General features: G+C 48.9%; 1 protein-coding gene across 1 annotated transcript; it reads right to left on the reverse strand.

Annotated features, from left to right (window-relative positions):
• Nucleotides 1–2,752: 2,752 nt before the first annotated feature.
• Nucleotides 2,753–8,420, reverse strand: LOC101983237 (H-2 class II histocompatibility antigen, A beta chain-like). Its single transcript, XM_013355575.2, has 6 exons — nucleotides 8,289–8,420; nucleotides 6,369–6,641; nucleotides 4,503–4,784; nucleotides 3,786–3,896; nucleotides 3,362–3,385; nucleotides 2,753–2,789 (listed from the first exon to the last, which is right to left on the reverse strand). The coding sequence occupies exons 1-6, from the start codon at nucleotides 8,377–8,379 to the stop codon at nucleotides 2,776–2,778; spliced, it is 795 nt and encodes a 264-aa protein (XP_013211029.1). The 5' UTR covers nucleotides 8,380–8,420; the 3' UTR covers nucleotides 2,753–2,775.
• Between the last annotated feature and the right edge of the window lie 4,041 nt (nucleotides 8,421–12,461).

The following is a 12,461-nucleotide window of genomic DNA, read 5'->3' on the forward strand; positions in this document are numbered from 1 at the left end:
AGTGAAGAGAGAGAGGAGAGAGAAGTGGCCGCTTTTTTAAAGGGAGAGAGACCACGCCCCAATGGGCTGGTATCTCAGCAGCTATAGGCTGGAGGAGCGGAAGGACCTCCTGCAACACCTGTTGACATCCTCTACAAGAAGTGTGTGAATGAGGGTGTGCTCCTTTGAGGCATGGTCTTCCATGATCTCAGAGACAGGGTCACCAGTGTTTAAGAAAGGAGAACTGTCTGGGTGGTGATGGTGGCAGTGGTCGCCTTCAGTCCCAGCATTGGGAGGCAGAGCAGGTGGATCTCTGTGTGTTCAAGGCCAGCCTGGTCTACAGAGTGAGTTCCAGGACAGGCTCCAAAGCTACAGAGAAACCTTGTCTCAAAAAAAAAATGGGAGGGGGGAGCTGAAAATGGACTGCAGCTCTCAGGACTGAAACCAATCAGAGGCCACTGTGTGTGGTGACTTTCCTAGTAACTAGGTAGAGAATGGCACTAAGATCAATAGGTCACAATGTCCACAGGTTATAGCGACTCAAACCCCTAAGAATTTCAGCAATGTGACAACACCATGTACCTGTGTAATGATGGCACACCTGTGAGCTGACACCTCCAGTGAGGGGACCAAGAACCACACATGCCTGGGCCACTTGTTCTGTTGGGTTTTACATCAGTTAACCTTTCTCATGACTGCCAAAACACCTGTCAAGGAGCAACAGGGGTCAGCTCATTTGTTGGGGAAGGCCAGTAGGAGGATGGGAAGTCACAGCTCATCCACTGTTAGTGTGAAACTCTAGGATAACTCTGAGGCCATTTCTGAACCCTGTCAGCCTCCGTGTCTTAGTGCTCCCCCCTCCCCTGGGAATCAAGGACCTAACAGCTATGCATGCACATACTTAAATGTTGGGAACTTTCTATCTCCCTGAGTCCTTGTGAGTGTTCTCCAAGTAGAGCTCTGGGACAAGATAACCCACAGGTGTTTTGACTCAGTCCCGGGGAGAGGGGCAAAGTGACCCTCAGATGTTTCCTTTTACCTCTTCTGATCTGGCAACCGCTCTCCAGTCAATTATTGGTAATTGCCCTTTGAATAAGCCAATCATAATAGTTAAAGAACAACCCCTAGACTCCCTTCTTTTTTCTGTGGCTTTTTACTTTAAAAGTAGCCTGTACCAGCCATTCGGGGTCTTTGTGGCTTCTCGAATGCTGAAAGACCCTGTCATGACAGAATTAATAAAATTCTCATGCTTTTACATCAACTGTGGTGTGAGAGATGGTCTCTTGGGGTGACTCCTCCTGGTAGTTGGACTTCAGGGTCGAACATCAGGAATCGGAGAAAGGTGAATGTCCATGCCCCTCTTGTCTTTGTTTTTCCTGTTGGGAACCTCAGCCCCTTTAAGGTCTTCCCACCTCAATCTAATCTAGAAAGCCTCTCACAAATATGTCCAGAGATGTGTCTCCAAATTGACCATCAAGATAAAATGTCTCAAGCCTACCAAAACCAAACCACCCCTTATCCCTGCTATGAGTGGATCTGGAGATACAGGTGCCCCATGAGGCTGATGCAACCACCTCCATGCGGAGGCCCTGGAAATTCATTTCTCTAACAAGAGAGATGAACACAATACCACCTGTTCACATCCTTGTAGACATGATAGTGTTTTTCAATGTTTTATGTTACCCAGGATTGGTCAGTAAGGATTTCCCTAAAATTGTCAAAACATTGGTAGACAACAAAGTCAGAAATACACACAAAAAGGGAGGTAAGATGTGAGGTAATAGGAGAGATACAGAAAGAGATGCAAAAGAAACACAGAGAAAAGGACACATGACCAAAGTGTAGACAGAGAAAAATGGAGAGAGAAGGCTCTGTTCAGTGAGACAGACAGGAGGAACAAGAGACAGAGATGGAGAGAGCACAGGGACACAGGGACCAGGAGATGAGGTGAAGGAGATGGGGTAGATGGCGGTGACACCGAGGAGAGACAACTCTCATCAGTCACAGGTACCCAGTCTCTGCTGACCAACAACACAGCCTCCTTACAACATCAACACAATAGGGTTAAGTCGGGTGTTTATCATTTGCAACCACAAAAATATTTTATTGTTGACTGTAATCTCTAAACATTGTAAGTGAGCTTTAACCAGTGTGACTTCACAGGACACATTTGGGACACCTGTGGTCAGAGGTCACAGCATCCGTCCCCAACAATTCCACCATGTTTAGTTGCACTGTTCACACCAACCTGAAGGAGGCTGTGGTGGTGTGAGAACAGAACACTGAAGAGCAAAAGAACCAGCCATGAAGAGGTGACAGCAGGTGTCTGTCTCCTCAGCCCACATTAACATGGAGCCAAGATGGTTCCAGTTGCCTTCATAGTAGAAACTGCTACTTCTGGCCACAATTTGGCTGGGCCACCTTGCCCCGCATCACTCCCACTCAGCCCCGTCAGTTAAGGAGATTCAAGATACATAATTCAAAACATGTTTAATTATGAAAAAGGTGAATGTTTTCAACATCTCTTCAGCAGCCCCGTGGGACAGTGGAAACAGAAGGCTGGGGTCTGGGTAGATGGTGCTGCAGTACACGGACAGAGTCTCTGGAATCAGTCCCTGAGCAGAGGCAAAGACAGAGCCTTGGGGAGTCAGGGAATCACAAAAGCTGAGCTGGTGGGTATGCTGGAACCATGCTAGACTCTGAATCAGAGAGGGACAGGCAGGCTGGCACAGTCAGGAACCAAGGGCAAGGACAGGCCTTACAGAGTGACACCCAACTCAGCCAGAACACCAGGAATCACTGTATGAGCCCTGTGGAGACAGAGAGAGGGAGTGGTCACAAAAGGTCCTGGAGGTGCCTGACTCTCCTCCTGGATTCTGCTGAGTTAGACAAAGAAAGCTGTGTCCAGGCCATGGCACCACCTTCCCATCACCTATGCAGAGCTGAAAACAGCTAAAGGGGGCAGAGCATCACAGGACACAAACGTATGGGAGGTAGAAGAGAAGCCATTACCCCCAGAATACATGAAGGATCTGATCTTTTTGATAAGTTGGAGGGATCTGTCTCCTCTGCAGGACTTTTGGTTGGTCTCTTCTGCCACTATCAATATCAGCCTCCAGTGTGGGGCACAAAGCAGGCAATATCTTAGTGCCTAAACTCAAGGCATGGTTCAGGGCTCCACTCAAGACACCACTCAAGTGATGGTGGCAAAGTTTTGCTTGGGGACAACCTCTGGAGTGTTGTATAGACACTGATTATGACACTCTCAACTCCACAGCAGAGACAGGCTATGAATCAGGACTCTATCAGGTACAACATCTCATGCCCTTCCCTTGCACCCATGCCCCCACATCCCTCCAGATAAAGGCTGAAATATTATTACCTGCTGGAGGAGGCCCTCGAGGTCCTACAAAAGGAAGTCACAGAGAAAGGTCTTGTTATAAAAGCAGGGACTCTCTTACTCAGACCAGGGGCAATAGGATGTGTAGCTTAGCTGAAGCTGTTCTCTCCTCATGAGTTCTCTAAGACCCTGAGCTCCCCCATAATGGATGAAGCTGCCACCAGAAGGAGGGAAAGCAAGGCCCAAGCTCTCTCAGCAGTGAAAGCATCCAGAAAAGAGGCAGTGAGAGTGGACAGTGGTGGACAACGACGGAAGCCCCAGGATGAACTCCACGACTCTATGGTACAGTCACACAACCAGTAAAATCTAATTCCAGGGTCTCCCTCAGGGTCTCCTGTGTCCTCCCACCTCAGCTCCTCCCCTCAGCACAGCCCACTACCATCCCCAGTGTCCCCAGGGTCCTCACCTTTCTGATTTCTGTGACGGACGAAAAGGCCCAGCCCGAGGAAGATGAGCCCCAGCACGAAGCCCCCGATGCCGCTCAGCATCTTGCTCTGGGCAGACTCAGACTGTGCACCTGGGGAACAGAGCCTGGGTGTCAGCCTTGTCCCCGCACATCCCAACAGCCCTGACTGAGAGCCTAAAGTCCTCCTGAGTTGTAAGAGGTGAAGTAGCTGGGAGGACCCGGTCTTTGCTCTGACCCTATCCAGGGCAAGGATGAGCCAGAAGATCTGAACACAGTGGTCAGCGGAATGGATAGGGGTCACCAGATAAGAGATCTAGAAGACAGCTGTGAGAGGGAGAGGCTAAGTGGATGTTTGCACCACACAGACTTATGTTGAGCCAAAAATACCCAGGCACTAGCTATCACTGCTGATTCCTCTGGATGTTAGGGACAAGTTCCCAGTGTATGCAGTGACCTCCCAGAACTACTGTCGGGAAAGACAATGAGGTCAGGGTTCTCCTGATGCCCTTACTATGAGGCAAAATATCTTGTGTCCTGTAGTTCTTGGCTCAGTAGTGGAATCAGACTTTGCAGGACAAGTGACAGGATGGGTGGCACTGGAGGGATGGGGTGGGTGACTTTGGAGGGGTAGGGTGATGTCATCATAGGGATGGGGTGATAACAGCAAAGAGCCCATGTCACGTGGAGTCCACAGTGAAAGAAAAGAAATTCCCTTACTCCACTCCACAGCAACAGGGCTCTGCAGACTGCGGTGCTCCACATGGCAGGTGTAGACGTCTCCCCGCTGAGGGGTCATCTCCAGCATGACCAGGACCTGGTAGGTCCAGTCCCCGTTCTTAATAAGCTTCGTGGACACCACCCCCACTGTCTCCTCCTGGCCATTCCGGAACCAGCGCACTTTGATCTGGGCCGGGTAGAAATCTGTCACCGAGCAGACCAGCGTGTTGTGGTGGTTGAGGACCTCCTTCCTGGACAGGTAGACGGTCACCTTGGGCTGCTCTAGGGAAACAGATGAGAAAAGATGCAAGTGAGATGGGGGGCACGTGGAGGGTCCCCATGGAGAAGAGGCAGGGTGGGGGTGCCTGGTTTCTAACACTGAATGAAGATCCACTCCACAAATACGTTAACAGTCACTAGGAAAATAACAGTGTCCCTGCCCTTATGTAACATGAAATGTGGTATGACAAAAGACAAAAAAAAAGATGTGATTTCAAATTTATAATTTTTGAAGAAGAAATGCAAAAAATAACTCCAGCACATCACTTCCTTCATCTCCTCAGACTGTCTTTCCCGACTGACTTTAGAGACCATGCCTACTACCTCAGAAGCCTTCTCTGTACTTCCTTTATCCGTTCTGATTGAAAACAGCATGCAAACAATGTGTTTCATGAACTGAGGACATCCTACCTTCTTTCATCCCTCCCTCCTACCCCCCCCCCATTCTTTCCACAGTCAAGGGCTTTGATTACCGTTGTCATCACTGCACTCCCTTGCTGTGAGGACTTAACTGCCTACAGAACAGAACAGCGGACTGTTTCAGTTAAATAACAAAGTTACCAGGAAAGCAAGAGAGGAAAACACAAGCAACCTGTGTTAAGCATTAGTCATGATGTACAGTATGAACTCGATGCTTCACGGGACCCTTGAAATGACATCACATCTAAGAGGCTCTCGAAGTATCAGGGAGCAAGTTGGAAGAGAAAATGAGCCAAGGAAGGTGATGCCTACAGAATTCGGCCAGAGTGAAAGCTGCGGAGGGCAATCCTGAGAGGGGCTAAAGTAACACCCATAGCAACAGCCTCATTCAGAATGCGGCTGGTCCCCCATGAAATGGAGCCAGGACCCCCTAAAAAACCTGCTAGTTCTAGGGAGGGGGTAAAGCACAGCCGTCCTCCCTCGGGAAAGGAAGCCTGGGGGCTGGAGAGAGCTGGAGGTTAGGGCCACTTGCTGCTCTTGCCGAAAACCTGGGTTCAGTTCCCAGAACTGTCTGAAGCTCCAGCCTCAGGGGCCCAAGGGACGACCCCCTCTTTTTTTGTTTGTTTGTTTGACTTTTGGGTTGTGGGTTTGTTTGTTTGTTTTTTCTTTCCCCTCAGATTTTGTATCACAAACTTTTAGTATGGTCCAAGTCAGCACAGTCTACTTCAGAGCACGGAGAACATAACAGTAATGGCTTCGGGTCAAGCCAGGCAGCAAACAGCCGCACAAGAAAACCTCGGCCTCAAGGGGCAAAAGGAAATCAGGAAACCAGAATAGCCGTGGAAAATTACTGGGCGCCAAAAGTTAAAACACATCGTTACAGGATCGTGGCCTCTCCCATGTTTAGCTTCCCTGTGCCGGTGCTAACGGGTATCCTGGCTAGGTAGCTCGCAGCAGAGACTGGGGGGGGGGGGGAAGCGTGGGCCTCACAGGGCAAAGGATAAAGGTGAGGAAGGAGGGAGACTCCAGCTGGCGCTGCGTGGGGCCGGGTAAACAGGGAGGAGGCTGTGGAAGCTCCTCCAGCTGGGAACCCCGACTGCGGGGTCCCCTCCGGCCCACGCCCCCCCCCCACGGCCTCCGCCTCCCGCGGACCCGGCCTGCGCTCACCGAGCCGCCGCAGGGAGATGCGGACCTCCATCACCTCGTAGTTGTGTCTGCACACCGTGTCTATCTCGGCCCGCGTCCTCTCCAGGACGTCCTTCTGGCTGTTCCAGTCCTCGGCGTCCCGCCGCCCCAGCTCAGTCACCGCGCGGTGCTCGCCGAGGTCACTGTCGTAGCGCACGAACTCCTCCCGGTTGTAGATGTAGCTGCTCACATACCGCACGCGCTGCGTCCCGTTGGTGAAGTAGCACTGGCATTTGTGCTGGTACACGAAATCCCCTGCGGACGGGCGCGGTCAGCCCTGGCACCCAGAGCCCGCGCGGCGCTGCGGGCTGGGACGACGCGGTCTCTAGGGATCTCGGAGCCTCGGGATGGGCGGTCGGGAGGGGCACCCGGCTTAGAGGGGGTCGGGACTCTGAGTGAACCCCGCCTCCAGGGGACTCCGGGACACCTGACAGAAGCTTCCGAGAAAAAAAGAGCTCAAAAGAGGGAGTACAGCGACCCACTCTTCTGATGAGAATATTCCCGGAAGGACAAACTGCACTTAGTGCGGTTTTTGTTGCTGTTGTTGTTGTTGTTGTTGTTGTTTTGTTTTGTTTTGTTTTGTTTGTTTGTGTGGGTTTTTGGTTTTTTGGTTTGTTTTTTGACGGTTAATGGTGGCGCGCGCCTTTAACTCAGGAGGGCGGATCTCTGTGAGTTCGAAGCCAGCCTGGTCTACAGCGCGACTTACAGGACAGCTAGGGTTACACACACACACACACACACACACACACACACACACACACACACACACACAAACTGTCTGGAAAAACAAACAAACAAAAACAAAAATAATTTTTTAAAGAGAATATTCAAAATCGGGTGGGGTAAAGAGGGGGTGGGTCTGGGTGGAGTGGGAAGTGGGGGGTGAATATGATCAAAATATTCTGTACAAAATTCTCAACGATCTAATAAAACAATGATCGAATGAAAATACTCCAATGCAACCACGTGAGATTCTCTCCTGGGTGTAAATGGCCCAGACCTCCCTGACCCGAGGGGGCATTTATTCTCAGAGAGAGCCCCAGTTGGAAGACAGGTGACCTCTGGAACCTGCCTGTTTGGACAGTGACTTAGCAGAGCATCTTTTTGTTTGGTTGGTTGGTTTGTTCTTCTAGACAGGGTTTCTCTGTGTGACAGCCCTGGCTGTCCGGGAACTCACAGAACAGAGCATCTCAAGAATAACTGCTAAGGGAGGTTAAACTGCGCACAGGCATTCATGGGGCGGGGGCTCTGTATGAAGTAGATAAAGCACTCCCCTGTCTCTGAATTGAGGGCTCTCCTGTGTGTATCACATATTTCCATTCTATGCCTGACTTTTTTCTGGGAAATTCAATTTACCAACCCAGAATCCTCAAGCTTCCATTTGCTGAAGAAATTTAGACTCCTGTGTGCTGGTTCTCTCAGGGTTGGATGCCTAGAGTTTGCCTCTCTTAAACCTCCACTCCACACCAGGAATTTTCCTCAAATACCAGGACTCCAAGACCATCACTGACCCGTGTTTCCCAGTCTCGGGATCCAGCATTTCCTCCAGAAAGCGAGCTGGGGGTGGGGTGTCGGGGTGGGGGGCTGCTATGCCAACCCTGCTGTTTCCTCAAACATAACCCCAGGCTCCCTTTGTCCTGTCCTGGGTTCTAATTAAACTCTGTCTCCTCCTTCTTCAACATGCCAGCCTCAGCCTGTGCAGTGGGCACCATCCTAACTTCAGTACCAGAACACAGAAATGAGAATATAACTTAGTTCTCTCTTCCAGATAAAGGAAATCTATGATAAAAGACTTTTAAAATCGGAATCTTACCATGCTCCCCCCATATCCCAGTATCCCCAGGGTCCCTCAGAGCCTGTCCCCCAGAGTGCTGGCTCTGGAGACGCCTGCCCCGCACTTACTTGGGGAGTCTCTGCCCTGGGCCACCGGGCTGCTCAGCACCATCAGCACCGCAGCTGCTGCGAGGAGGAGGCTGGGGACCTGCACAGCCATCTCGAAGGAAAAGGTAATGGCAGCCACCAGGACGCACACCTGCTGTGCCCTTCAGAGAACAAAAATCTGTAGATGCCTCTATGAGTACTGGAGTTGGTCCCAGGAGAGGAGCCAATCAGCATCAGAGCTGAAGCGTGTCATCTGTCTCTGGGCAGACCTTGTTTACAAAGGCTCTCTGTGCTGTGCATGGTTGTTTCTTCATGGAGCCCACTGGGTGAACATTTGAGGTGACAATTCCTCTCAGTTACAGGGTAAAGCTGTCCAAACTGCAGACTGACTGTGTTTGAGGTTTAAAGAACCAAAAGAGAAAAGCGAGTCAAGTTTACACAACTTTGGGATAGTTATTTAAGAACTACTGTTCTTATACTTGGGGGTTAGTAGGGGAATTAAAGAGAAGCCATGTATATCAGGCAGAGATTATCCTCTGTTATGTCTGACAGTCTGAGGAGCCTCAGGTGAGAGAGCAGAGTTCTGGGGAAGTCAACAAGTCCCTGAACTTTCTAACATTGGAATTCTCTTTGTAAATATGCTCCGTGCGCTATACACCTAGATCTTCCTGTGCACACAGTAAAGAATGATGTACCGTGGTTAATAATGAGAACTGCCATGTACGAGTGTTGGAAACAGCAGGTCAGGGTGAGGCCCAGCCCTGCTGACTCAGGCATCTTCCTTATGCAGGAATTTATTGCATTCATGATATTCCAATGAAAATACTTGAGAAGTTAATTAATCCAACTTTTGTAAATTTTTCTGCTGTTTAAATCCTCCACAACCGTGAAATAGGTCCACTGATGTCTGCAAAAGCAAACTCTATAACCTTTTAGAACTTCCAGACAGTCACCTTGAGTTTCAATGACAAAAAAAAAACAAGGCTTTAAAGCAACAGCTTCAGAAAGGATGTTCACAGGCTTGTCAGTGCCAACCTGAATGGCAATATCAGTGTGTGGCTCCCAACCCTTGTCTCCTCAGGTCTGAGCACACACTACCGAGTCTAATAGTCAGCTGGAGCAGTGCCTGACAAACATCAGTGACTAAACAGTAAGTCTCTCTCCCTCATTCCATGATGTTTTAGATCCCAGATAAACAGGGCACAGGACCAGAAAGCAGACTTGACCAGGGAAAGGGGAAAGGGGTAGAGACGGGGCAGCAAGAACATTCCGTGAGAACTCTCACAGCGCAGGTGAGCTGCAGCATTGCTGGGGCCCACACTGCACACACTGATGTAGAGAACCAGGAGGGACGGCCCTGGGCTCCCAGCAGCTGCGGTGTTCAGGGTGGACACAGATCTCCTCAGCCTACGCAGGGAGCATAAAGGAGAGCATCAGACTCAGTGTGGAACAGTTGGCAGACAAACATGGTCATACAGGGACCTGGGAAATGGATGCTCCCGGTGTCCTCACCCCCACCTCAGACCTCCACACACAAGCTGAGGGCTCTGCCTCTCCTGCTCCTTTCCTAAGGAGGAAGCTCCTCAGCTCTGTCCTGGGCTGTGAGGGAAGTCTGTCACACAGGGGATTTCCAGCTCTCCAGGCCTCTTCACACAGCCTTTTCATCTGGCAACAAAAGTGTCACCAGGAATCTTTTTCTGATTGGCTAAGATTACATTAGGCAGGCAGTGCCTTGGCCTTCTATCAGCTTCTTCCACCTGGTCCAGCCTTCTCTAGAGTCCTCGACAGGCCTCATGTCCCTCCTGTGTCACTCAGGACAGTCACCCACTACTGTCCTGGCTTAAAGGGAAGGGAGTCCCAAAAGTTCATCCCACAGTGCCTTCCCTGAATCACATTGTAGGCTTCTGTGAGGACAGGACAGTGAATGAGAACAGGGTAGACCCCACCTGACTGCATCACCTGGAATCAGTACTTGGTCAATGGGGCTAAATGTGAAACTAGTAATCAATTTGTCACCAGAAGGCTCACTCAGGACACTGTTGTGTCCTCTTCAGGAATCAAGTATACCTGTGGAGTCCCATGGCTCCTAACACTAATATTAATATAACAATAATGATGCTCCTGAGTTTTCCTTTAATAAAAGTATATCAAGCAACTGCTCCCAAATTTTCCTTCATCTGTTTGAAGTTATTTACATATTTCCACTACTCAACTCTTGAGCAATGAGTTATATTAACTTCCATTATAAGTATAAAATATGTGTTTTATTATTGTGCAGAGTTTTTCTCTTTAAACGAAAGAATCAAATGGGCAGCAAAGTGTCCAGAAAATCCATTTCATCTCAGAAGAGTCAACTTTACTGACAGAAGAAATGCAAGACACGGTGTAATGGTAAAAGTAAAATGCTGTGGATTCCAAGTGGCTGCAGCAGGCAGCAGGCCGTGAGACCATACGGTAGGTCCCCGAAGTGGCGGCAGGCAGTGGGAAGCAGCAGACACATGGAAAGGCACGCCATGCAGGGTGAGGTTGGATATTTATTTAGTGGGTTATGGAAGGGAAGGGGAGAAGGGAGATGAGCAGAGAGAAAGAGACAGAGACAGAAGGGGAAGGGAAGAAATGGGGAGAGACAAAAGCTGCCTCTTTGAGAGGGAGTCAAAAAAAGAAAGGCATTAGAAGATATAAACAGAAATACCCAATCCAGGTGATAGGAAAATATACTGAAGAAAACAGCCCCAAAGACCAGCAGGATTGGGACACAAGTTCTAACTTTCCTGTCACTGGAATTCTGGAAAGGAAATGAAGCTCAAAAGCCCTTGAGGAGATGATGGCTCAACATGTTCTGTTACTGTGTGACCCTGGAATGTCCCCAAAGGCTTGGTCTCCAGCCTGGTTCTCTCAGAAGATGGTTGAACCATTAGTGAAAACCACTGGGAGCTTTTTAGACAGGGAGAGAGAATGGGAACCACAGATTCTCAATCTTTTCTCTCTTTTCCTGGTGTGGGATAATGGTCTGTATTCGGTCAATTATATTTTAAATAAATGTTGATTGACCAGTAACCAGGCAGGAAGTATAGGTGGGACAACCAGACAGGAAGTAGAGGCAGGTCAAGGAGAACAGGAGAATTCTGGGAGAAAGGAAGCCCTTTCCTCTGCAGTTGTGAGCCTGCCACAGAAGAAGCAAGATGTGACCTGCCCTGCTAAAAAAGGTACCAAGCCATGTGGCTAACATAGATAAAAATAATGGGCTAATATAAGAGTTAATAAAAAGTCTGAGCTAATGGGCCAATCAGTTTATAGTTAATGTAGACCTCTGTGTGATTTCTTTGGAACTTAACAACTGTGGGAATGGGACAGGACAGAAACCCAGACAACACCTTCCCTCCCTTCCCCTCCTCTTCTCTGTGCTCCTCTCCTCTCCTTACTCAGCCATGAGGTAGACAGACTTCCCCTGCCATGCACTCACACCTGATGCCCTGTCCCACCACTCATCCAAAGCCACAGGAACTGCTCAAGGACTGAAACCACCAACAGTCTAAACCAAAAGAATCTTTTGTCTCTATGTACTCATATTTGTTATAGTAATGGGAATTGACTAACACACATCCCCCAAATATACCCAAAACATAAGCCAACTTATTTACCAAGAACTAAACCAAATAATTTAATCACAAAATCAATGGAAAGACATATAATAAGCAAAACTATGAAAACTAAATTGAAACTTAAAAGCCAAAAAATAGCAAAAGAAGAGATATATTACCTATATTGACAAAAATAATTCAAATGTCAGTGGATTTCTTATTAAAGCCAGAATGAAACAGCACCTTGGCTTCAAGTGCTGAAAGAAACAAACTGTGAACTCAAAAACACATGTGGCATATAGACGCCCTTCCAAAATGAACTGTGAGAACTTGCTGTGAGAACTTGTTACACCAGCTCTGCTTGCTACAAAAGGATGGCAAAAGGAGCGTACCCAAGCATCTGTAAAGGGTTTCAGGGGACTTTCAGAATATTTGAAATATGGCCTGGAGTGATGACTCTGTGCTTAAGAGCACATATTGCTGTCATACTAGACCATCACCCATATCAGCTGACTCAAAGCTGCCTCTGGCTTCAGCTCCAGGGGAACCAATGCCGTCTTTTGACCTCCTAGGCCATCCTTGTGCCTGTACATGCATACACACACACACAGAG

The sequence above is a fragment of the Microtus ochrogaster genome, unplaced genomic scaffold (assembly GCF_000317375.1).
Source record: "Microtus ochrogaster isolate Prairie Vole_2 unplaced genomic scaffold, MicOch1.0 UNK187, whole genome shotgun sequence".
NCBI lineage: Eukaryota > Metazoa > Chordata > Mammalia > Rodentia > Cricetidae > Microtus > Microtus ochrogaster.